The sequence below is a fragment of the Leucopleurus acutus genome (genome assembly GCF_964270905.1).
Source record: "Leucopleurus acutus genome assembly, chromosome: 2".
Lineage (NCBI taxonomy): Eukaryota > Metazoa > Chordata > Mammalia > Artiodactyla > Delphinidae > Leucopleurus > Leucopleurus acutus.
In genome coordinates, this window is record NC_139143.1 from 172253681 (window position 1) to 172279041 (window position 25361).

The 25361-nt window shown below is 46.0% G+C and overlaps 1 protein-coding gene across 1 annotated transcript in view; it reads left to right on the forward strand.

Annotated features, from left to right (window-relative positions):
• The window catches only part of WASF2 (WASP family member 2), a 71555-nt gene extending 46492 nt beyond the window's left edge, over positions 1–25063 (forward strand). The window contains exons 2-9 of the mRNA XM_082862528.1: positions 4036–4208; positions 11141–11275; positions 11802–11955; positions 14066–14183; positions 15205–15335; positions 18014–18169; positions 19941–20455; positions 21418–25063. Of these exons, the coding sequence (XP_082718654.1) occupies positions 4079–4208; positions 11141–11275; positions 11802–11955; positions 14066–14183; positions 15205–15335; positions 18014–18169; positions 19941–20455; positions 21418–21575 (1497 nt within the window). The 5' untranslated portion in view covers positions 4036–4078 and the 3' untranslated portion in view covers positions 21576–25063. The remainder of the gene's footprint in view (positions 1–4035; positions 4209–11140; positions 11276–11801; positions 11956–14065; positions 14184–15204; positions 15336–18013; positions 18170–19940; positions 20456–21417) is intronic.
• Positions 25064–25361: the final 298 nt, after the last annotated feature.

Below are 25361 nucleotides of genomic sequence, written 5' to 3' on the forward strand. Positions count from 1 at the left end.
GGCACTAGCATTTAGCTCTTTTCATAATACTTTTATTTTTTTTTTAATTTTTTATTAGAATCAGGACCTCAGTTCCCCCGCCAGGGATCGATACCAGGCCACAGCAGTGACAGTGCCAAATCCTAACCACTAGGCCACCAGGGAACTCACTCATAATACGTGTAATAAAGAAACATACATTTTATCACTTTGTGAGTATAACTGTACAGAGCTATCAGGAGAGAGCTACAGATAGGGCTGAAGTGTTGGACTCACCCCTGCAGCCTGTCTATGGTTCCTCAGTTCATATTTGCTAGCTGTGGTGGGTCTCTCCATTTCTATTGTCTCCTTCTCAGCCTGGGAAGAGTTTCCCAACTGGTCTTCTTACCTCCAGTCTTCTCCTGCCCAAATACAGCTTCCAATTTCTGTTAGAATGATTTATCTAAAAATGCAGATTGGCCCATGTCACTTCCTTAATTTAGTGGTTCGTCAACACCCAGTGCTCCACACATTTTCCACTAAATGACTACTGATGATAGATAAGCTTTTCTCAACTGCATTCCCATAAGAAAATTAAACCCTAATGCTATTAGGCATCCACTGTATGTAATGTATTAACTTTTTACCAGTGCATCTGAAATGGTCCTAGTTGCTTACACTCTTGAAGAGAATTGAGGAAATAGTCATTCAAATTCTTTTCTTTGTTCTGTGGTTCAGATGAGGAACCCAGTGTAAAAGAGTAGAGAGAGAGAATGTATGTTCTTCAAGAGGTCCAGAAGCATGGCTGGGAACAATCTCCAGAAAAAAACTCCACAAATTTCATTGAAGTCTAGGGTTTCAACTTTATTATTATTTTTAAAAAATATATATATACACACACACACATTTATTTATTTATTATAAATTTATTTATTTAATTTATTTATTTTTGGCTGCTTTGGGTCTTTGTTGCTGCATGCGGGCTTTCTCTAGTTGTGGCGAGCGGGGGCTACCCTTCCTTGCGGTGCACGGGCTTCTCATTGTGGTGGCTTCTTTTGTTGCAGAGCACAGGCTCTAGGTGCTCAGGCTTCAGTAGTTGTGGCTCGCGGGCTCTAGAGCGCAGGCTCAGTAGTTGTGGCGCACGGGCGTAGTTGCTCCACGGCATGTGGGATCTTCCCGGACAAGGGCTTGAACCCGTGTCCCCGGCATTGGCAGTCGGATTCTTAACCACTGCGCCACCAGGGAAGACCCTAGGGTTTCATCTTTAAATTTATGTGACTATTGTATTCTACTACATAATATGTCCATTGTTAAAAGTGTTTTAAAATATTTGTCAATGAATAGAATTGATTTTACAGGAGGATTTGCCTGAGGTCCGTGGAACTAAAAATAACTACCTTTTTTCTTAGCCCTGTAGTGGACATTTTATACATGTTACATTATTTAATGTCTCTAGGAAAATTGCCCAAGATAACACAACTAGTAAGGTGTCAAGACTCAGGGCACTAAGGGAGGTATGTCTCAACTCCACAACTTGAAGCTGAGTTGAGTCAAGAGCCTTGGAAGTCTTTGCCCCATTTCTAAGTTTGTCTTCACTGGAATAGAGGGGTTTTTTCCCCTTGGTCAAATTAGTATTGTGGTTCAGATCATGCGTAATTCCATACTTCTTTGGCATAATACAACCAACCTTGATTATCCAAAAGAAAAATGAGCAGTGATGCAGGTAATTCCATATAATAGGGAATCTTATCTTTCTCTGGTGGCTCTGAAACATATAAAATTACTTTTTTTTTTAGTAGCAGATTCACTTTTCTAATTGTTTTGTCTTGATAGATATTGACATATTGTAATTTCTTGAGTACTCTAGCTGGTTGTGGGAGCTGGCTTTTTTTGGCAAGGGGTAGCTATCTTGCTATTGAAAACTTGGTTCCTCCACCCCAGAAAACATAGAGTTGACTCCATTTGTGTCTACTTACCCAAGGTACTTGGGAAAGCATAAATGCTAAAGTACCAAGGTGTCAGAGTGGCTTCCCCAGCTCCACCCCTAATCTGACATTTACCTAGCCATCTGGAATCCAGTTTCCATTAGGTGTCCAAAGAGAATGTCTGGAATGCCCTGTCAGTGGCCATTCAGCGCAGAATTTCAAGGGGATCTGGCTCCTGTAGCTCCTCTAAGAAGCTAGAACAAGTTCTGAAATAATTGCTAATGGAGGGAGCCATAGTGGCTATTTTCACTCATCTCTGGCTGTACCCCTGAATTTCTGGTTCTTCCTAAAAGCTTGAAGTTTGGGAGTCTAAGGGCATCCAGAGGATGCAGAGTCCTGTGAGGTTCTTTTATTTGTAACACCTTGCCTCCTTTGCTGTTCTAAACTCTCTTTTCAGTATGAGTTAATAAAGCTTGCATGTTAGTACCCAGTACCCTTTAGATTATGTAAAAGAGGAGAAGAGGTAGACTGGGAGGGAAAGTCCAGAGTTTGGATTAGAAAACCTGTTTAGTCAAAGGGGAACTTAGCTGAGGAACAGAATGAAAATTATTTCCTTAGACAGTAGACAAACATTCAGGAAACACCTCTGCACCCCAAAGATAGGAACAGCTGCCACACAGTGACTATTAAAGGGAGGTTCTAAGTTATGAGCAAACAGCTGATTCTCTTGGTTCTTAGGCTGTTGCTGTTGGTGACAGGAAATCTTGTTTCCCAAGCTACTGGCTTCCTGTTTTATTTTTACTCTTAGCAGATCAGAATGTCCATAACAAGGAGCAGTCTGTTCCAAAGGGTTCTACTCCCTCTTTGAGCCTGAAGGGCTTTTTTTTTTTTCTTTTGGTCAGACAATATGTTGGTTCACTTTTAAGATCTATGATGTTTAGCTTGATTTAAGCATTTCGTATTCACAATCAACTTTTTTGGTGATGAGCTGGTGTTTTGAGATTTGATGTAAGTAAACCTCTGTGGGTTTTTTTTTTTTTTTTTTTTTAAAGAGGAGTTTGCAACCTTGGGGACTTGGGTATGTTACCTTTATGCTTTACCATTTAATTTGCCATTTTCCCTAGCACAAAAACCATTAGGCTGTTTTAAATTTCTTTAGTTTCACAAGATAGGGAAACAGTTCCAGCCCGATGTGCCTTGGCTGTAGTCATATCCATTTTGTTGGATAAAAAAACCTCCTCCTGTCCTTGTGGAGCTAGGAATTTGGTAATCTAACTCTAAAACAATAGCTCAGCATGAACCTAAAGTGCTGGGGGATTTCCTAGGGAAAGGGGCTCAGCCGACAGGATAAGAAACAGTAACTGGAAGGTTTCCGGATCTGCTCCACTTCCTGCTGTTTCAAGAGCCTTTTGGCCCAGGTGTGTTGAACCGGATGGGAGAGAGAAAGGGAGCTGTGGGTAGAAGAGAAAGGACTAGGGAATCTTACAGCGCAGGGTGCTTGGCATCATGTTTGATATATTGAACGTGTAAAATTTTCCTTGATATTCTTTCATTCTGTCAATTTACAGACTAAACTTTGGTAGTGTTAATAGATACTGGCAGTATTTAGCTGTACATTAACAGTCCTCCATCAGGGAAGGACTGGAGAAGTTATGTCCTGTTGCAAATCAGTAGAATCATTATTGGCAACTTAATTTCATTGTGGAGACTGTCAGATGACAAAAGCTCTTTTTTGATTCTTATAATTGATTATCTGGAATCTGATCTGTTCTGGTTGTGGACCCCCCCAAGGTTAAGATCTATACCATCCAGGACTTGCTGAATGGGCTGTTTTCTTACCATGTGTCCCTGCCTCTGGAGACTCTTGTTAGTTGGAGCATAGTTGTTATTTTAAGGTTTTTAGGTTTTTATGCTGCCTGTGTACCCTCAGTCAGCAGTCACCAGTTCAGAATTTCTAAACTTATCCAGCAAGCCTCTAATGGCAAACCTTTAAAAGGGGTGGTAGGGGTAAGCGAGGGCTTAAAACAGGAAAAAGATAGAAAATTTTTAAAGCTGTTCAGATCAGAGCAAAACAAAAGGAAAAAAGACTCACAGCCCTGGTGTGCCTGGAATTTGTGGTTGAGTAATACTTTTCCTGTTATTTCTTTTTTAGGTTGTTTTTCATCATTCAGAACGTTGCCTGAAGCAGGTCCACCATGCCGTTAGTAACGAGGAACATCGAGCCAAGGCACCTGTGCCGTCAGACGTTGCCTAGCGTTAGAAGCGAGCTGGAATGCATGACCAACATCACCCTGGCAAATGTCATCCGACAGCTGGGCAGCCTGAGTGAGTGCCGCAGAGAGCCTGTGCTTTGCCCTCAGGGGTCGTTGGTGCTCTTTATTTTGTTTCCTTCTCCTCCGTGTTCCTATTTCTCCCCCATCTGCCTTCCCTAGGTAGTGCGAAAATTTATCCCACTCCCACCCCCTCCCCAAAGAGAGGCTCCTTTTTGGTACAGATTCTTCCCCTCAACCCTTTCTTCATCTACCACCACCCTCTAGGTTCCCTCCCCCTCCCCCTCCACCTGCTTCAAAAGAAATCTGTGGGAAGGGTGGCAGGAAGGGCTGCAGCAGAAACTGCAGATGGAATGACAGAGCAGAATTCTCTGTGTGTAAAGTGGGAGGTTCACAGAGCAGTATCTTGGGTTGGGGAATGTGCCTGTAATTGCACAAAGCTATTCGATGTAGCCTGACTTTGTTGAAGCCTCAAATGTGCCAATAGTCTTTATCTACACAACACCCCCCCCCCCACCCTTTTCTTCCCAAAGAGAAGTAAAGCAAACATGCATTCAGAGAGATTCTGGCTGACTTGTCTGCCTTGGTACACATTTTATTGTGCTGCAAGCCCCCAGGTCCAAGTTCAGGGTACAAATTACTTCTGTAGTCTCTGGGGTATTGGGAGTTTTGCAAGCAGTGTGAACACAGTGACACAAATTGGAGCTGGAGCCATTCTTCTCTAGGAGGAAGATGGGGGTTAACCCAGTCTGTTTTGGAGCTGAGGGAAAGCCAGCTCAACTGTAATTTTTTTTTTAATTGATAAGAATGAATAAGACTGCCTTGGGTGGGGTACATGCATGGGTTTGGATTTCTTTCTGAATTAAGATGACTTTGTTTGCTTGGAGCCGAGATATGGGAAGGGCAGATGCTTGGATAAGCTCTGCATTTGTCTAGTGCCATTCTAGCTCCCATAAGAACCTCTGTCAAAATGCCATTTTAGTGATCTTCCTTAGCAAAAGCATCTTGGTGTGAATTATTTCAGACATTCACCTCTCCTATCGCATCACTGCCCTTAGTGAAAACAGTGGAATATCAAGAAAGCCTGCATCCCCCCTCAGATAGTAATAGGCCCTGCCTTGAAAATAGGTGCCTGAGGAGACAGAGGTCTGTGACCATATGATGTATGGGGTCTGAGATTCCTAAGCCATCACCTAGCTCAGAGGCCATCTCAGTTGATCCAGGGCTTAGGGAAACCTGGATGGGGCGTCAAGAAAGAAATGAAACTCCGCCAGTGTCTGTCTTACACAAAGGAACATTGACAGCAGTGCAACAGCAGTGTGGCTGACAAGGAAGCACATGAAGGCTGCAGAGAGCCTCACTGCTTCTTAAAAGCATCATTTCTGCTTCTGTCACCCTGAGAAAGCCAAATGGGTGGAAGTCAGTCACACACTGGTTCCTTCTCTGTAGGACAAAGGACATCTAGCTAATGATACTTCTTATTCTCACTCAGCAGGAGTTATGCTCTCTCAGGTGTTTTTCCAGGGTAGTGTTGCTGGATGCCATTGCTCACTCTCCCACTTGTGATCAGAGCATTCCTATCTTGAGGAAGTTGATCTGAGGGCCAGGGTTGGCTTGTGCCTGTGGAAACAAGATTTCCTCAGGTTGTAGAGCTAGCTGACCCTTTATTCATCCAGTAAACATGTATTGAACATATTTTATGTGCCAGATGCTGAGAGGATACAGCAATAGTAAGAAATGGTCTCTGCCTTCCAGGAGCTCATACTCTACCAGAGGAGAAAGAAATAAATAATTCTTAAGGGGAGAATGGGGAGAGGATGAGAAGGGAACTCACGTTTGTTGATTGCCTACTTTAAGCCGGGTTTTAATAGGATCTTCACATAGATTATCTCGTTTAATCCTTTTAATAATCCTATGACGTTAGATGTTGGCATTGCCATTTTTCAGATGAAGAAATGAAGGCTCAGAAAAGTAAGGTAACTTGCCTGCAGACACAGCAGTCAGAGGCAAAGTCAGACTTCCTAAGAATTTCTCAGTTCTGTCTCCTGTCTCTCTGTCTCTACCAACACTGCCCTGGTTTAGACCGACTTTAACTCTCACCTAAACTGTTGTCCTAGCCTCCCTCTGGCCTCCCTTTCTCTGATCAACCCCCTTAAATCTATAAACCTAAAAATTGTATAAAATCTTATAAATCTTAAATCTATACTCTTGCCAGAGTGGTCTGCCCAAAACTAAAATCTTACTTTTTACTTTTATAATTCTGAATTGTTTGAATTTTTAGAAGTTAAGTCTGTGTTAACTTTTGCAGTTTAAAAAGTGTTTTTAAAATAAGAGTATAGGGGCTTCCCTGGTGGCGCAGTGGTTGAGAGTCCGCCTGCCGATGCAGGGGACGCGGGTTCGTGCCCCAGTCTGGGAGGATCCCGCATGCCGCGGAGCGGCTGGGCCCGTGAGCCATGGTCACTGAGCCTGTGCGCCCGGAGCCTGTGCTCCGCGATGGTGAGAGGCCCATGTACCGCAAAAAAAAAAAAAAAAAAAAAGAGTATAAATGTTAGCTATGTATTTATCTCTGCTCTTCCTCACTATGGAATTATTTAAGTTCCTTGGCCTGGCATTCAAGACTTTAAGACCTGCCTTTCTTTTCAGCCTCATTTTCTGTAATCTGTCTTCTCCCATTTTACAGTCTTTTTAAGGGATTCTTTTAAAATTAAAAAGGGAAAAAAAGAAGGAAGAAAAACTGAATTACCAACTACTTGTAGCTTCTGAGACAGACCATATTCTCTCGTACTTCGACGTGGTGGCTTTGTTGTTCCCACTGCCTGGAGAGCCCTTGCCATCCTTGTAGCTGATCTTCAAGGCCCACCCAGCTCAGGGATCTCCTCCTCCAGGTTGGACTGAGTACCCCTCTGAGATCCTATTACATGCCTGTATTATTACCCGCCACATTATATTGAAATTTATCTCCTATATTAAATTGAAAGTTCTTTGGAGGCAGAAATCATGTGTTGTTTGTCCTTGAACCCCAGTGTCTATCTTGTATAGTACCTGGCACCCAGTAGGAGCTCAGTAAATACTTGTTGAATGATTCATGCATGTACTCTTTCCATGCTTCCATGCTGTTGGTGCACAGAGAATACAGGGAAGGAAGGAATATTTCCTATGGGGAATGGGAACATAACGGGAATAGGGAGAATCAAGGAAAGCTTCACAGAAGAGGTTACATTTGAATCGAGCCTTGAAAGATGACTAGGATTTCATCTAGCAGAGAGGGGTGCAGGAATGGGCTCATATGTGCTTCAGGCTCATGACCTTGGCCTCATGTATTATATTCTAGCCGGAAGTGCTTGGTCTAGTAGGGAAAGTCTGATTATGGAATGAATAAAGCACAAAACTAAGATTTCACAGCCATGAACTGCTCCCTGATAGCATATCCAGGATTCTCATTTTCCCTCAGTGCAGTGAGATTGGCATTTCACATATTAGGTTGCCGTATCTTAGGAAATGTGGGCACAGCCAGCCAGCCAGCACTTCTGAATCAGTATCCTGACCACCTAGGAAAAGGGAACCCCTTCTTGGGTCATTAAGATTTGTTATGGGACTTCCCTGGTGGTCCAGTGGCTAAGACTCCACACTCCCAAGGCAGGGGGCCCAGGTTCTATCCCTGGTCAGGGAACTAGATCCCGCATGTTGCAACTAAAGATTCCACATGCTGCAACTAAAAAAAGATCCCGCATGCCACAAGACCCAGCGCAGCCAAATAAAATAAATAAATAAAAATTTAAAAGATATGTTATGATATTGGGTTTTCTGAGTACAGTGGGTCCATGCCATTGGGGGGCTCCAAGACTCCCACTCAAATTCAAACGAGCAGCTTCATATTTTTAAAAATCAGTTTTACTTGTTCCATTTCCACATAAGATTTCATTTGAAAAACTACTGCTAAGAGAAAAAAAAAAAGTTGAAGACTGCTTCTGGAACCTTGCAAAATGGGGTAGATGTCTATTATGAATGTCCTGATGTGATAGTGGATCTGTCTTGGTAATCTGAATAAGTGAAATTATTAATTACTAATTAATTAATAAGTGAAATTATCGCCTGCCGATGCAGGGAATGTGGGTTCAATCCCTGGTCCGGGAAGATCCCACATTCCACAGAGCAGCTAAGCCTGTGCACCACAACTACTGAGCCTGCACTCTAGAGACTGCAAGCCACAACTACTGAGCCCGTGTGCCACAGTTACTGAAGCCCGCATGCCTAGAGCCCGTGCTCTGCAACAAGAGAAGCCACCACAATGAGAAGCCCGTGCACCGCAACGAAGAGTAGCCCACCTGCTCACTGCAACTAGAGAAAGGCCGCGTGCAGCAAATGAAGACCCAACGCGGCCAAAAAAAACACAAGTCATCTGATATGGTTGAGCAATATAAGGAGGAGTCTCATTATAACAATTTACAGGGACTTCCCTGGTGCCGCAGTGGTTAAGAATCCGCCTGCCAGTGCAGGGGACACAGGTTCGAGCCCCGGTCCGGGAAGATCCCACATGCCATGGAGCAACTAAGCCTGTGCACCACAACTACTGAGCCTGCACTATAGAACCCACGAGCCACAACTACTGAAGCCTGTGTGCCTGGAGCCTGTGCTCTGCAACAAGAGAATCCACCGCAATGTAGAGGCCCGTGCACTGCACTGCAACGAAGAATAGCCCCCACCTGCCGCAACTAGAGAAAACCTGCATGCAGCAACGAAGACCCAACACAGCCAAAAATAAATTAATTAATTAATTTAGAAAAAGAGTTTACATTTTTGGCTTGTTTAATCCTGTGACAACTTGGTGAGATAGATATAGTTGTCCCCATTTCATAGATGAGGAAACTGAGGCTGGGAGAATTTGACTTGCTGAAAAGTACACAGGTGTAGGTAGAAAGAACTGAGACTTAAATTCAGACTTTCTGGTTTGAAGTCTACTGCTTCTTCCATGTATCATCTTGCAGTTCTAAGTATACCTAGGGCCTGACATGACGTAACGTGACAGTGGGGAAGCCTTCACTCCACCTCACTCCCCCTTCAAATAGCATTCTCAATGTTACCATTTTTATATGGTGGGGTTCTTTGTATGATTTCATCTTAAACCATTGTGCCACACTGATTTCTACTCCCACTATCACTGCTCCCTTCACTGAGGAGCAGGAAATCCTGCGTACTCTCGCGGTGACCTAAGGGTAAATTGACTTGGGGTTTTCTTTTCCTCCAGAACAGCTGGATGGTTAACAGATATTTTTGAGCCTGGTTTATTTTCTATGCTTAATGTGTGTTTCTCTGTTATATAGTCTTCTGATCACAGTTATTCGTTACCTAGGCAAGCATGATACAGTATGGTTTTTGGTTTGGGGTTTTTTTTTTTTGAGATATGGTTGATTTACAATATTATGTAAGTGTCAGGTGTACAACATAGTGGTTCAAAATTTTTAAAGGTTTTTCTCCATTTATAGTTATTATAAAATATTGGCTCTATTTTCTATGCTGTACAATGTATCCTTGTAGCCTGTTTATTTTATACACAGTAGTTTGTACCTCTTAATCCCCTACCCTGTCTTGCCCCCCTCCCCCCTTCCCTCTCCCCACTGGTAACCCCTAGTTTGTTCTCTATATCTGTGAGTCAGTACAGTATGGTTCTTATACGACTTAGCCATATTATCAGGGATCAGATTGGATTCTCAACCTGCCCTGTAGAAGTGCAGCTTGTTAGCCAATTTCAGTCCTTTGAGCTCAGGAGCTTCCCATGGTTGTTTAGATCACAGAACCATTCAGTATGCAAAGACTTGCTTCTTCCTTGATTAGAAACTCTTTATTGACTAAGTTTACCAGCAATTCAAAATATGCTGTTGATTGGTCTTATCCTTACCTTCCAGGTTACATTGAGTGAGCTGCATTTCACCCTGAAGGTGCAGTTTTGGCCTTTTGATCTAATTTTTTCCCCTCAAGTATGGACTAAGAATAAATGTAGTTTAGAAACTGAAGTAAGAGCCTACTTTAAATAGTTCTCAAAGAAATGATCTTTTGGTTGGGCACAGTAACTTATGCCTGCCTTCACCTTGCAAGTAACAAACTCAGATGGTGTATTTATTCGTATGCACCACTTTTCATTCTAGCAAGAATGTGCTTTGTGGCTTGGAATGACAATATGGAGGTAGTGTCAGATTGCTTTTATGTTTCTTTGGCTGCAAATTCTCCTTGCATTCCAGGGTTGAAAGTACGGAACTCTTTTCTTTTTCTAAAAAACAAGACGTTGTGGAATGAGACCACTGGTATGTTGTTTTTCAGGGAGAGCTTGAATGTTTCAGCTTTCCACTTGTTCCCTGAGATGTAGATTTGAAGGATTATAACCTAAAGCAAAGACTTTCAAAGTTGTAGGTCATAAAACATAAAATAACCTTTTCACCTCTTAGAAGAAGTTATGTCTCTATTATGAGTTGTTAGTAAGTTCAGGGCCCCTCAAAGATACCACATCTCATCATGGTTGTTCAGCGTACTTTTGGGGCTCCACTAAGGATGTGATTTCTTATTTTTCATGTTAATTGTAAACACATAGAAGGCCCTTCTAACTCCCAATCTGTTTTCCAGAAGCACTTTTACAAGGTGCTTTTACAGAGCAGCAAAGGGCTGAGGGCTATAGGCAAATGTATAGACATACTCTCCACTCTTCTAGGATTAGTTTTTTGGATAACACCTTTTGATTTTATTCATCCTGTTTTGAGTTCCATGTCAGTTCATTTTGCCAAGAAGACTCTGTTAGTTATAGAGCACGTGCAGGCTGCCCAGGCTCTGGAGGGTATGTCTCTGTCTCCAGGAGCAAGCTCTGCACGTAGCCTGAACCATCTTAGAGGGGTGGGTGGGTGTGTTTGGGAGGTGGGAAATACAGTCTTTAGTAGCCAGTTTTTCTGACCATGTATGTCACTTTTAGGCACTAGTGACTTGGTTTCTTTGCTCTCTCAGGTAAATATGCCGAGGACATTTTTGGAGAGCTCTTCACTCAGGCAAATACTTTTGCCTCTCGAGTAAGCTCCCTTGCTGAGAGGGTCGACCGCCTACAAGTTAAAGTCACTCAGCTGGATCCCAAGGAAGAAGAAGGTAAGGAAGCTGAGCTCAGCATTTGCAGGCTCTGCTGAGCAGTTGCTTAGGATTTTTTTTTTCCTGATTTATAAAAAAGTGAGGGGAGAAATCACAGAGACCTATGGAGTTCTGCTTTGAAACGACACAAGCCTGGGTGATGTAAAGAAACCTTTTAATCTCTACCACACCTCTACACACTCCCTTTCTCCCATTCCCCCAATCCCCTCTTTCTCAAATTCCCCTTCCCCCCAGTCGTATTTTGCTACCATAAAAGTACTTGGAAGATTCATTCCTCCTAAGGAGGGGCCTGCTAGATCTGGCCACATAGTAAACCTTTGTGTTGCCTCATTTTGTTCAGTCATGAAATGGCTGGGCTGCTGACAGCCTTGTGGGGCTTCCCCAGAGGGGGAGGAAAAAAAAAAAACCTGGCTGCAGACAGCCGCAGCCAAGAAATGCAGCAGCTGAGGCCTCTCCGACTGGTGTGACTCAGTGTTTGCTCAAATAGCCTGTCATCCATTTTCTAATGCCTTCCATCTTCTTTCAGTGTCACTACAAGGAATCAACACCCGAAAGGCCTTCAGAAGCTCTACCGTTCAAGACCAGAAGCTTTTTGACAGAAACTCTCTCCCCATACCTGTCTTGGAAACATACAACACCTGTGATACTCCTCCACCTCTCAACAATCTGACCCCTTACAGGTAACCTGGCTAGCTTCTACCTTTTTCAGCCTGTGGTTAACAACACTAGATTGTCTTTTTATTTAAAGATGTTGTTTACATCAGAGGATTGTATCAAAAAGCATACTACTACCCCAGAGTTGCTTGTGGCAGCAGAAGCTAACGTTTACCATATAAACAGTTGCCACTTATTATTGTTTGGTTTCCTAAACTCATAGTGAATATAATATATATTGAAAGTTTGCTATAGCATTGCATGCTGCAGAGTTTACTTTGGTACAAGCCAGGTCCATCTTGGATTCCATCCAAGGAATTTAGTTATTATAGAACCAAAAGGACTTTGTTACAAGGCAGTCCTATAGCATGCATCCCAGGGGCAACATTCTAGCAAGGCTCCCACTTACTCTGAAACCACTAGATTACCAGATGTTTGGGCGTGTTAGTGGGGCCAGCCTTGTGGACTGGCTGCTCTGGGCCCTGAGGGTCCTTCCAGAGCTTAAGGAGTAATTGGCATTCTTCCAAGTGAGTGTCGTTCACTTCGTTTTGAACATCCTTTCATCATTCCCCTCTGAAAGGACCTACAGTGCTGTGGCTGGACTTGAAAAAGGTAGTCTTATAGACAACTTAAAGCCCCTCCCCTCTAGTAGTCTCTAGTGTTATCGTGCAAAAAATTTCCAAGCAGGGGCAGAAAGCGAGTATTTATCTTGCTCGCATCCATAAATATCTTTGGAACAGGTAAAAGTAATTACAGATAGCTGGAGGCAGATGTCTTCTATGAGACATGGGTGTACTGCAAAGTAGAATATGTGTGTGAAATTCAAGGACGCCCACCTGATCCACAGAGCCAGAATAGGAGCATGGTCGCTTCTCACACAGATACAGAGGAAGTACATGGCATCTATCCTATTATTATTACTGTGTGAAATTACGTTTGCCCCTTGGCTCTCAAAGGGGCCAGCTAACATAGCAGGGCGTAGATTTGACTCTCTAGCCTGCATCATTTAGCCTAGTTGGATCTGGGCAGAGGGGTTGTAGGGCAGGAAAAGACTACACACCTGATAATATTGAAGGGACTATGGTAAGACAAGTTTATTTTTCAGTTAATGTAGGGTATTTTCCTTTTTAACATTCTCCTCTCAGTTTTCTGGATTTAGCCTAACAGAAAAGAGTGGTGGTGTGGCTAACTCAGAACAAGATTTAATATAAAAATCATTAGTGCATGATTAGGAAATGGTTTCTGTGTGTTGTGATAGGCTTGGAGGTTAGGAAAGAATTACCTTTCCAGTTCTTTTTAGTTCAGAGTAGTGTTAAAATAAATATCCACCCCTAAGTGCATGCTTTCTGGAGAATGGGAGAGACTCAGCCATGCCAAAGTGCAGGATTCCAACCAGGGTCATTGAGTCTGGTAGATGCCTCTACATCGACACTCAGTAGCTCACTCTACCTCTTTCACAGCCACTAAGAGATGGTAATGAAATCTTGTGGTCATAAAACAGCTGGCCATCTTTTCTCATTGGGGCCCCCTTGTGGCTGGGGGGTGGGGGTGGATGCTGAGCTCTTCCGGAAGGAAGCAAGTAGGTGGAATGCTGTGGTTGTCTGTATTTACAGAAGAATAACAGCTGCACACATATACACATTCATGTGTGTATGTGCATACATATGTGCACATGTGAACCTGCACATGTGTGCACAGGTTTTGGGTGGGTAGAAAGCCACTAATGCTTCCTACAGAGACCTGGGCAATTGATGGTGGTAGGGGAACCAGTGACAGAAATCCCATCTAATGTGCCAAGATATCAGAATGTCCTCAGGGAGGTGTCTGCGGCCATGGAGATCATTAGCCATAATCAGGATCCCTGCTGCTATAGCCCATTCTTGCCCTGACCATGCAAATTCCTCTACCAGGAATTGAAAGTAAGACTAAGGTTCTTAAAAAGCCAGATAAGTAAAGAGGTGCCGTGCCATTCAGGGGCTTTGGAACGCTGGTATGGGAGAGGAAATATGCAGTCGATTTGAATGACTTCTTGATTCCTCAGTGTAAAAACTGCTAACTGGTAGGTGTTTGGAATATTGGATTTGGTTGGGAGCTCATCTGTCTACTGACAGCTACTTGTCTTCATTTCTGTCCAAGGGACGATGGGAAAGAGGCACTCAAATTCTACACAGACCCTTCGTACTTCTTTGATCTTTGGAAGGAGAAGATGCTGCAGGACACCAAGGATATCATGAAAGAGAAGAGAAAGCATAGGGTGAGGGGAAAGGGGCCTCTGTTCTACACATCAGTAGGCACGACTGTGGAGGGGGGATAAAAAGGAAGCCAGTCTTATGTTAAGTAATCATTCCGAGTGGCTGCTTGCGTGGATGTCAGGTGAGACTCTTAAAAAAAAATGTGTCCACTCCAAGCACAACCAAGATGAAAGTATAAATCACACCAAAAATGTGTTTGTTCCTCCCGGTGCTATTAACGATTGAGTATATTCAGGCTGAGTTTTAGAAATTGACTTTTCTATTCACCATTTATTTCTCTTGCAATTTGCACCTGACTCTGCTGGACACTCAAGCTAGGCTAGTTCCCTTCCCTGCCAGTTTTGCAGCTCATTTCTCAGAGATCAGCACAAGCTCTACAGTGTTTGATTTGCAACAGGAGCGGTTTAACACCTTGACTACTGGTTGGGTGAGGCGGTGGTGGGGGCATAGGCCTGGTTTTGGTAGATGCTCCCCTCCCCTTAGGCTGCCAGTGATGTGTGTAAGCATATGACCTACCAGTTGCAACCTCACAATCCCATTAGCATGGCTGCCGGGAGGCCCAAGAGAGCGCCAGGGGCTAGTGCAGCTGCACAGGCTGAAGAATTCTTCATTGGTTGTTTTGGTTTGTTCTTTAACTATTTCCTTATATCTGTCCCAGATATCTACCGCTATCATTATTTCTCTTCTCTCTTGACTGACCTTTGCGGCATAACAAATAATAAATAGCTGTTTACTAACTGCCTAACAATTGGAGCTGCTGAAAAACATGAATGAATTACCCAAAGAGGTAGTGGGTAGAGGTGTTTGAGTATGGGATTGAGGAAATGTGTTTGAGCCCAGGAGGTGGTTTGGATTAGATGACCTCTAGGTCACTCTAAACCCAGCAATTCTGTAAATTCTATAGTTACTGTATGTTGTCTAGGCAAATCTTCTCTTGGGTATATATCCATGAAGCTGGGTGGAATTTTAATGAAGAACTTTGGGAAATGTTTATTAAGGCTTTTCTGTTTCTTTTCATTGTAGAAAGAGAAGAAGGATAATCCAAATCGAGGAAATGTAAACCCACGTAAAATCAAGACACGTAAGGAAGAGTGGGAGAAAATGAAGATGGGTCAAGAATTTGTAGAATCCAAAGAAAAGCTGGGGCCTTCTGGGTAGGTGATGCTTCTCTCCTCTTGGTAGCATTCTTTGAAGGGGCTGGGCACCTGGGGGCAACAGTCTAACAGCTCTGGTGTGACACCTCTCATACCCCCTGAAGTCTTGCTGTGTGGCTTAAATCAATACCACTGTTAATCAGCTACTTTAAAGTGCCTCCACCTGGTGATTAAAATTTGCTAAAAAAATCAAGAGACTTGGCGACGAGAGTGGTCTGGAAAATAAAGCCTATGGCTTCTAGTGCCCTTGCTCTGCCAGACACTGGTATGTCTGAGGCACTCAAAGGAAAGACTAGAAAGGGAAGAAAAGTGGCTTTGGGAGGCCTTTGCCTCCAGAGCATTGAGTTGAAGGCTGTGGCTAAAGAGCTGGGCATTTCATGGGAGTGGGGAGGGCCAGGCAGAGAATTTGTGCACATCACCAAAGCAACTTTTCAGTCAGCCTTTGTCAGTCTTGGGAGAGAGGCTGGCCAAGGGACTGAAAGCAGACCTCAGAGACAGTGTGGGAAAGGTCGTGCGGCCAATATTGAGGCTATATATTTCCGTGAAGAAATGGTAGATGTCAGTCTGACCCCATTTCCCAACACCAAATCACACTAGAGGTTTAAAAGGAAAAAAATGGTTTTAAAGCTTGGTTTGATGCTTATCCTGGTGTCCGACCTGTGTGACATTCAAAGCCAAGTCACCACGATTGCTTGGCATAAATGTCACCCTGGTTTTTCCCCTAAATACCTTGCATCCTGGCTGTCAGAGAACCATGCCAGCCCATGCCGGGTGTCTAGGAATGATAAAAGGAAAGAGTTGAGTTGTTCTTGCTTTTAGGAATAATTCTACCATGAAAATCTTGACTTTTAGAAATGTTGACACTTCTGACACTTGTTCTTCCTAGATTAAGAGATTTGTTTTAAAGAGTGATGAGGATGGTGAGAGGAAAAATGAGCCTTTCTTTCTACAGGGGAATCAGCCCTGAGGGTACCTCCATTATCTTCACCTCCCAATAAAAAGGGGCCATTTTGTTCTGTGGTCCCTCCTGTTCAGACAGGCCCTTGTTGTATGAAGTTTCAGTGACTCTAAGGGCAGAAGCATGTTCAGGATGCCGACCAACTGTGTGTGTGTGTGTGTGTGTGTATTGAGGTGGTGAAAATAAGGACTTTGGATCAGGCTGCATGGCTGCTCTACCTGGACATGCTTGTTGGTGAGCCTGTAAAGAGATATGCCAAGTCTATAGGGCTTCAGGCCTTGGGGATTTTCCACATCAGAGCATCATTTGACTCAGTTAGTTCCCTCCAACTCTGTTCTCCCTGGGGTCTGCTTTAGATGAGTTCCTTATAATCCAGCAATGGTGGAAAGAAGCGGGAGGTGGAGCAGAACAGGCCACATTTTGTTAGCTGCTGCTTGGTATGTTCATGCTTGTTTAGAAGTTTGTTGCTGTTCACCCAGAGCAAATTCACCCAAGGCCCAGTGCTATGAGGGACAGGTTTTCGTGAGGCAAGCCCTAGCACCCCACTTTAATCAGCAGCTCCTTTTGTTAGATAAGAGACCACGTCTAACTACCACACAGCAACTTGCATTTGTCCTCAGCTTGGTTTTGCAATCAGATGCCTCCTTGGCCTTTGAGCGCTCCAGAGGCTTGCCGACCTCAAAACCAGGCTGTGTGCCAGTCACGTGCTTGCAGCTCACTAGCCTTGGGGCTTGGCTTTGCCCTTTGCTGCAAGACAGACTTTGGGATTTGGGTCTGGGCTGCTCCTAACATTTGGGAGAGAATTTCAAAGAACTGCTGGGTTTGACAAGGCCAACATTGGGAAAGGAACAGCATGGTTTTGATAATCTGGGTTCAGTCCCATTTCTACAGACAATCCAACAGAAATATCTGGGAGAGGGTAGGGATAAATTGGGAGATTGGGTTGGACATATACACACTACTATGTTATAACTAATAAGGACCTACTGTATAGCACAGGGAACTCTACTCAGTACTCTGTAATGACCTATATGGGAAAAGAATCTAAAAAAGAGTGGATATATGTATATGTATAGCTGATTCACTTTGCTGTACACCTGAAACTAGCACAACATTGTAAATCAACTATACTCCAATAAAAATTCTTTTTAAATAAATAAATTACAACTACAGCAAGTGGGGGAAAAAACAAAAGAAATATCTGGGAGGTTTTTTTGTTTGTTTAAATTTATTTATTTATGGCCGCATTGGGTCTCTGTTGCTACGCGCAGGCTTTCTCTAGTTGGGGCGAGCGGGGGCTGCTCTTCGTTGCAGTGCGCATGCTTCTCATTGTGGTGGCTTCTCTTGCTGCGGAGCACGGGCTCTAGACGCACGGGCTTCAGTAGTTGTGGCACGCAGGCTCAGTAGTTGTGGCTCACGGGCTTAGTTGCTCCACAGCGTGTGGGATCTTCCCGGACCAGGGCTCGAACCCGTGTCCCCTGCATTGGCAGGCAGATTCTTAACCCCTGCGCCACCAGGGAAGTCCTGGGAGATATTTAACAATAGAATATTTAGTCCTAAAATAAAACTTCAGTACAACAGAAACTATATGAGAAATATACTAATTTTATTTCTCCCTAATAGCTTTTGTATCAAATGCATTTTTATGGGGTCTTTTAAGAAAACAAGAGAGTACCACTCAGACTTTAAATGACAGTTTTGGCATTGGGTTCATTGTCAGGTATCCACCCACCTTGGTGTACCAGAATGGCAGCGTTGGGTCTGTTGATAACGTGGATGCAAGCAACTACCCACCACCACCACAGTCAGACTCCACTTCTCCACCTTCTCCTTCCTTCTCTGAGGACAGCTTGCCTCCCCCACCAGCAGAATTCAGGTAAATGGTGATACCTCTTCCATCTACTAAGGGTGGTTAAATGCTCAAGAACAAAGTAAGAGTTCTAAATCCAGGCCAGGACCACTAACGTGACTCCAGACAAGTGTGTCTAGATAATAGAAATAATTAGTATTTATTAAGTGTTTGTAAAGTGCCAGGCATTATGCCAAACACTATATATGTTACTTAATCCCCACAAGAGTCCTCTTGAGATAGGTACCCATTTTACAGATGAGTAAACAGTGAAGCACAGAGAGGTCAATGAACTTACCTGAGACCTCACAGCCAGTAAGAGGCAGAGTCATGATTGGAAAGCAGGTCAGTCATGATTGGAAAGCAGGTCAGGCTTTCTTTCCAGAGCCTGTGTTCTTAACTACTAGCTACACCTGAGCAGATAGAAGTCACCAACTTATCTCTTGCTTTTTTTACTTGGCTCTGACTCAGCATGACATAAAGTGGTATAATCTCCTGCTGTACATAAAATATTGAACAGCCTCCTTCCCCAGTTATCTAGGAACGTAGAAGATAGTCACCCTTTTCTCCTGTCACCTCTGGTCCATTTCACCGTGGATAAAATCTCCAGAAAGAAGGAAACAAAAGAAAAAGAGATGAAACTTAGAATCTGACCATTTTGGTATTTGTCAGTGTCCCTGGCAGAGGTATATAGAGGAAGAGTTAGCAAGTAACGGCTGAAAGAGGAAGGGATCTGAGGAGTGTTAGATTTCAGTGTTTCCTCATAGTTACTTTTCTTTCTGATGCCTGACAAGTGAGAGCTTTGAAAAGTATGCTTGTCTCCTTGGACACTGTTTAATCAGAGATTGGGTATGTTGAAGACCCCTCAGATGGAGACCTAAAGCAGTGCTGTCACCCCCACCGCCCACCCCATTCTTGGCGCTTGAAACCACTAATCCCAAGTCTCCTTCTGCCTCCCAAATCACTTCCTGCTTGTTGCCATGTTGGATGCAGCTAAGGCTCAAAGGTCTGTGGAAAATTCCAAGATGGATGCTTTTCTAAGGAGTAGCTATTAGTGTAGGGCAGTTAAAAAGGTGGAAAAAGAATCCCTGCAGTCTCACACATGGCCTGAGACCTTGCAGCCTCAGTCAAGTGCGCCTGACCCAGGAGAGGTGCACCTTAATTCTCTCCCAACCCGGGTCAATTCTGGCAGCACATTCATTTCCCGTCTCTGCTGATCCTCAGGCCCTCGTTCTCTCTCAAGTTTTTCCACATGAGCACTGAAGGTACATTCACCTAAATCTGTACCCCGCTCAGGTTCGGTCAGCTTGGCTTGGATTTCCTGCCCTCATAAGATCTGGTGAATGTTAATAGCCTGTGGAGCAGAGCCTGTGGGTAGTGGTGTTTGAATTTTTATTCCAGTTCTTTCTTGTGTGCCTTCTTAGTCCTGGCTCCAAGATTGAACTGACCCTTCTTCTTAGAAGGGTGCCTTCCCTTGGAGAGCTGAAAAGTTTGAGGGGGACCTAAGAGAGGATCTTGGCCAGCCCTTACCTGTTGGAAAAATCCTAAGTCCACTTTTTTCAGGTAGTTTTTCTCAATTTCTGCTTATACTCCTCTGCTAATGGGATGCTCATTACCTTACAAGGGTGCCCATTCCATTGTTGGTCTGTCTGACCATCCCCAGGTTCTTCTTTCTATTTGAGGCAAAATTAATTGATACTGTCAACCAAAATGAACCTAGGCTTATAGATAAACTTAACTACAAGTGGAGGTTTGCATCCTGAGAGTGATGGTGGGTCTTTTTGCTTTGTCCTTTTAGCTACCCAGCAGACAGTATCCAAAGAGGGTCTGGCTTAGCTGGGCCCAAAAGATCCAGTGTGGTCAGCCCAAGCCATCCACCACCAGCTCCTCCTCTGGGCTCTCCGCCAGGCCCCAAACCTGGGTTTGCTCCACCACCTGCCCCTCCGCCTCCACCTCCGATGATGAGCACTCCACCCCCACCACCGCTTGGAGGATTTGGGTCTCCAGGAACGCCACCACCACCTTCACCCCCATCTTTCCCACCTCACCCCGATTTTGCTGCCCCTCCACCTCCTCCCCCACCGCCAGCAGCTGACTACTCACCTCTGCCACCACCTCCCTTGTCCCAACCAGCAGGAGGAGCACCTCCGCCTCCCCCGCCCCCCCCTCCTCCGGGGCCCCCTCCTCCCCCTTTCAGTGGTGCAGATGGCCAGCCTGCTGCACCTTCACCACTTTCTGACACCACCAAGCCCAAGTCCTCCTTGCCTCCTGTGAGCGATGCCCGCAGCGACTTGCTTTCAGCCATCCGTCAAGGTAAAATCCCAATGGTGGGTCCGGGATCATGAAGCCTTGTCTTTCTGCAGCTGGAAGACTGGTTGGAGGGTGGACAAGGGGTTCTGCGACCTTCCAAGGGAATAGCTTTCGTTGGGTGGGGAGAGATTAAGACCTCAGATCAGCGTGAAGAAAGGCTTCACTCTAAAAATACAGAGGTTTATATTTCTTTCCACCTTGGTTTAAAGTAAAGACTTCTTAACGTGGGATCTTTGAACTCCTTGGAAATTTATGCTTTGTGTATGTTTGCATCCATTTTGTGCCCCAGAGAAAAACAAGAATCACTGTCTTAGAAGGTACTTCCTCAGCTGGACTCACACACTCCTTGTCCTCCACTTTTTTGCCTTTCATATCCTTCTTCCCTACTCTCCCCCACTTCCTACCCCCTTCCTTCTCCCCTTTTTCTCCTATCCCCTTTCCTTCCTTTCACCCTACCTTCCTCCCCTCCCTCATCATCATCTCACCATCATGGGGCATTTATTCTCTTTCTGTCAGAGGCCGGTTCTGGTCCCAAGGGACTGGAGTGGTTTCTTCTGTCTGATCCTCCAGGAACTGAAGGGTTGTCTAGTGGAGACAACCTAAGGCAGCTGAGCTTCATGAAAATCAATGACTTGGGCAGACTGAGTGCCCACTAGGTGGGGATTGGCAGCCACTCCCCACTCAGTCTTGGGAGAAGTACCATCCTCACCAGCCTGAGAAACTGGGAAGTGTGGAAACTGGGAAGAATGGCAGGCTGCTTTCAGACACACCTGTAGCACTGGGGCCACAATTTCATAAAACCTGTCTTTACTTCTTGTCCTGAGGATCTTGCTTTCCCAGAGGGTCCTTCTTTTTCACTGTCCTTTCTAATACCCACCACCACCAGGGGCTGCTCCCTCTTCCACAGTCCTGGATGGATTCGGAGACTGACGCACCCCTTAACCCTTCTCTCTCTCTCCCACCAGGCTTTCAGCTGCGCAGGGTTGAGGAGCAGCGGGAACAAGAGAAGCGGGATGTTGTGGGCAACGACGTGGCCACCATCTTGTCACGTCGCATTGCTGTGGAGTACAGTGACTCAGAAGATGACTCCTCTGAGTTTGATGAGGACGAGTGGTCGGATTAACTCTTCTGCCTGCTGCCCGCTTCCTTTTTCTTTCCTTCCTACCTGCCTCCTTTGATGCCTACCCCGACAGTCCCAAGGGGAAAAAAGGGAGGAAAAAAAGAATCTCAAGGGGCCAGAGCCTTCCCTGAAGCAACCAAAGATATATCCAAGTGCTTCCTCCAAATCAACATGTATTTCCCATCTCCCCGAGGTCAGGCCCATGGGGCTCCTGAGGTTCGGTAGCTGAGATGTTCCCTCTTCCCTTCAAGTGACTGTTGCATATTGAAGAGAAGGGAAAACCCCAAAGCAGATCCCTTTGATTGGATTTAAATTTGGAGTTGGTGCCTTCCCCTAGGAGCCATTTTCTGTGGTCTTCTTCTAGAATCCTTGCCCTCAGCTACTTTGAATAATGCCAGCCATCTTCTGGTCCTAAAGCCTGCCTGGACACAGCTGGCCCCTTTCCCATGCACTGAGAGGGCGGAGCAGCCGCATACCCCGTGCCTCCCCCTTCTGCCCTCATCAGCAGGGTGAGGCTGCCTTTTGCTAAGCCATCTCTATGTCTGGATGCCCTTTATTCCAGGAGCCATCCAGCCCCTAAAGAAATGTCTTACCCCTCTGATCAGAAACAATGCCTTTCTGGAGGCAGGGGTGGTTCCCTCCCTCCCAGGGTCCCTCTCCTGAATGTGGTGTTCCACGTTCCTTAAATGCCCCTCCCTCACCACCAGGTGCCTCCAAGCACCACAGCCCGGTTCTAACCTCTAATACTCACGACCAAATTAGCCCTGACACACAGGGATCTGGGCCTCTTCTGGCTCTCGGGAGCCAAGCTTAGAGACTTGTAACTGCAGGACTGGAAAAAGGCGGAACTGGGTTGAATGATGCTGAAGCCTAGAGATGGGAAGTGACTTGCTCAAGGTCAGACAGTTGGATGATGACAGAGCTAGACCCCAGAGTTCCTGATTCCAAGTCACCTGTGCTTTCTGGGACCAAATGGTAGGCACCTGCTGGAGCCCGGGCAGAGCAGTTCTTGGCTCTGTGCTACTTCAGACCTCACCACAGGTGGGGGTCCCAGTAGAAGGGCTCAGGGCCTGTGCCAGGCCTATCAGTGCTGCTCAGACCCTCATGGCCTCTCTTGTAATTGTTTGCTCCCCCTTTCCTATCACCAGCCAAGCACCTGGCCTTGAGAGCTGCCCTTTTGGGGGACCAGAGGTAGTGAGAGAAGGAAGCGGGTAGGCAGCGTGACAGGTGCTGCTTTCAATTCCTCTGCAACGCCTCCCCCTTTTATTTCCCCAGTTTAAGCATAGGTCCTTCCAACTGTAGAAACTTCAGTCCCTCAGGCTGGCAGCCGCTGCAGGTAGCTGCCCCGGGGCAGGGGGCGCTGGCGGCTGGCGGCCATGAGGAGGGTCGAAAGGCAGAAGGACTCTGGGTCTTGTTTCCAGCTCCCCTCGTCACTGCACAGTGACGTTCCCTCCCTCACTCCCCCTTTTTCCCAGAGCTAATACACAGGTGCTATTATTCAGAAAAAAACTGGTCAACTTTGGCCAACAGTGAGGTTTCTTCTCTTCTGCCCTAACTATTGTGTAGCCTCTTGTGCTGAAACTGGCTTCTGGCTTCTGGCTTCTCCGGCTTTCCGAGCCCTGAAACAAAGAGAAACAGGATCTGCCTCTACGCAGCGCAGCGAATGGTGACAGCAACCGCCAAGGCCCTCATCGGCCCTCCGGCTTGAGGAGAGGGCGCCACCGTGGGCACTGCCGCTGCGCCCCGGCTGAATCTCCCCCTCAGCCTTCCTTCTGTGAACTTGGGGCGTGGGGACCGAGTCTTTAGAGGCCAGCGTGCCCTCCTGCAGGGGCTGCTCCAGAGTGTGCCCTCCTTCCTCTCCTAGATCACACATCTCTGGCACAGGGCTGGCGTCAGGCCCCAGTGCTGAGCGTACCAGACCGTGTGCACCCCCTCCTTGCCTCCCACTGTGCACTCTGGAAGCTGAAGGTGCTTTCTTCAGAACTCTGAAATGGCTGTCGAAGGTGCCCCCGGCTGCAACCCAGCAGTGACCAAAGTGGCAGGTGGAGGGCAGTGGTTCTCCCAAATAGGAGTCCTGGGGCCTGGCTAGGCCAGGGTTTGGGCCTAATGGCTTTGACTAAATTACCCCCATCCCCCTCCTTTCCGGAGAAGGGGGAGCCAGCACTACTCACTATCATTCTTCTCTGACCTTGAAGGGGGCGGTGTTGGCCTGGCTTCTGGAATGGACAGAGTCTGCCTTGGAAAGGGCTGGGGGCAGGAGGAGGTGGGGAGGGCCACTGCCTGCAGAAGGTAGGATTAGATCATTAGCTCAGTGACCTCCTAGGGTTTCGATATGCTGTGTTCTCATCCTACAGCTGGTTTGGTAATGATCTGAAAGTCCCGGAGAGCAACAGCACAGTTCTGCCCGATGCTCTCATTAAAATCTATGCAGCAAGCTCGGCGCTTTGTAGCAGCCGGCCTTGCGAAGCCTCCTCAGCTCGGGGGGGCTGGGGACCCAGTCAGCCGAGAGGCCCTCTGGGCTCTACTTATGCATATGTGCACCAAAAAAAAAAAAAAAAAAGCTTCTTTAAACACAGAGCCCTTTAAGATGATAAAGGACCCTATGCAGGTAATTGTGTTATCTTTGGAATCCTGTAATTGTAGAATGCAAAGTTTAGTGATTATTTAAACTGGGCTGAGGCTGGTAAGAGTATGGAGCAATGGCCCCTAAGGACTCTAAGGGCTGAAGCCAAGGAGCCGCCTCCCTTCCCTATTCTGCCCAGCCCAGGGGACCTGCCCCCATTCCTGTGGCCCAGGGGCCCAGCTTCCACTCGGCAGTGTCAGAAGTGAGTTGTGACTCTGCCTTGGTTGTGAGATGAGTACATTCCAAGGGAGCAGCCACGGGGAGGGGGCAGGCTCAGCGATCCCTTGGAGGCTCCGAGCAGCTGGCCCGAGCTCCACATCGCCTCCAACGGAAGCTCAAGTGCCCTCAGAAATGACCCTGGCCGGTGTCACCGCAGAGCTGAGGCAGTGTTGTCAGGGCTAATGTGAAATCTCTTCCCGTGGCGCCGATTCTCCGGCTCGGCAGCGCCATCTCGGACAGATTGAGGTCTCTGTGGCTTTGGTGACCCTGCGTAAGCATTCCCACCGTGTCCCAGCTCTGCTTTCAGCCTGCTGCCCACTGCAACCCCCCTCACCTGACCTCAGGGCTTGAGGAGGGGGGCAGTGACCCCAAGGCCAGGGGCTTTTGCTCAGGAGAGAGGTCAGGCTTCCTGGGGGCTTTGAGCTCTACCGGGGTTCAGCCGACCTGGGACCAGGTGTCACCCAGAGATGTGCCTCAGGAAGGGCTAGGGTACAATTTTGTTACTGTATTAACTTTAGTCACTTAACTCACTTGAGAAACTAACCAATTTTTACTTTCTGTCTAGAATGATGTATGTGTAGGAGAGAGAGCCATCATGCTCCTGAAGTGCCTTGTTTTCTCTGATATAAATATATTTATGAGGACCTGGTCCAGTGGATTCTTGGGTGTGTTTGCCACATCAAGATTTTAGGGAGTGGGCTTGTTACGTAGTGGGGTTACAGTCTGAAAATGAGTCCCCTTCCCCTGAGGATGGGAACGGAGCTTGAGATGCAGCTCTGAGCTCTAACCTTCAGGGGTTAAGCCAGACCCCTGACGTGACCCTTTCCTTGTCACCCTATTCCTCTCAGGTCCTTAGAAGGAGGTCTAGTTTTTCAAAGCCCCATGCCTCCAAGCCTGGTCCTACTTGAGTCCCTGCCAGGCTCGTGTGTGTACCACATTAGCACCCC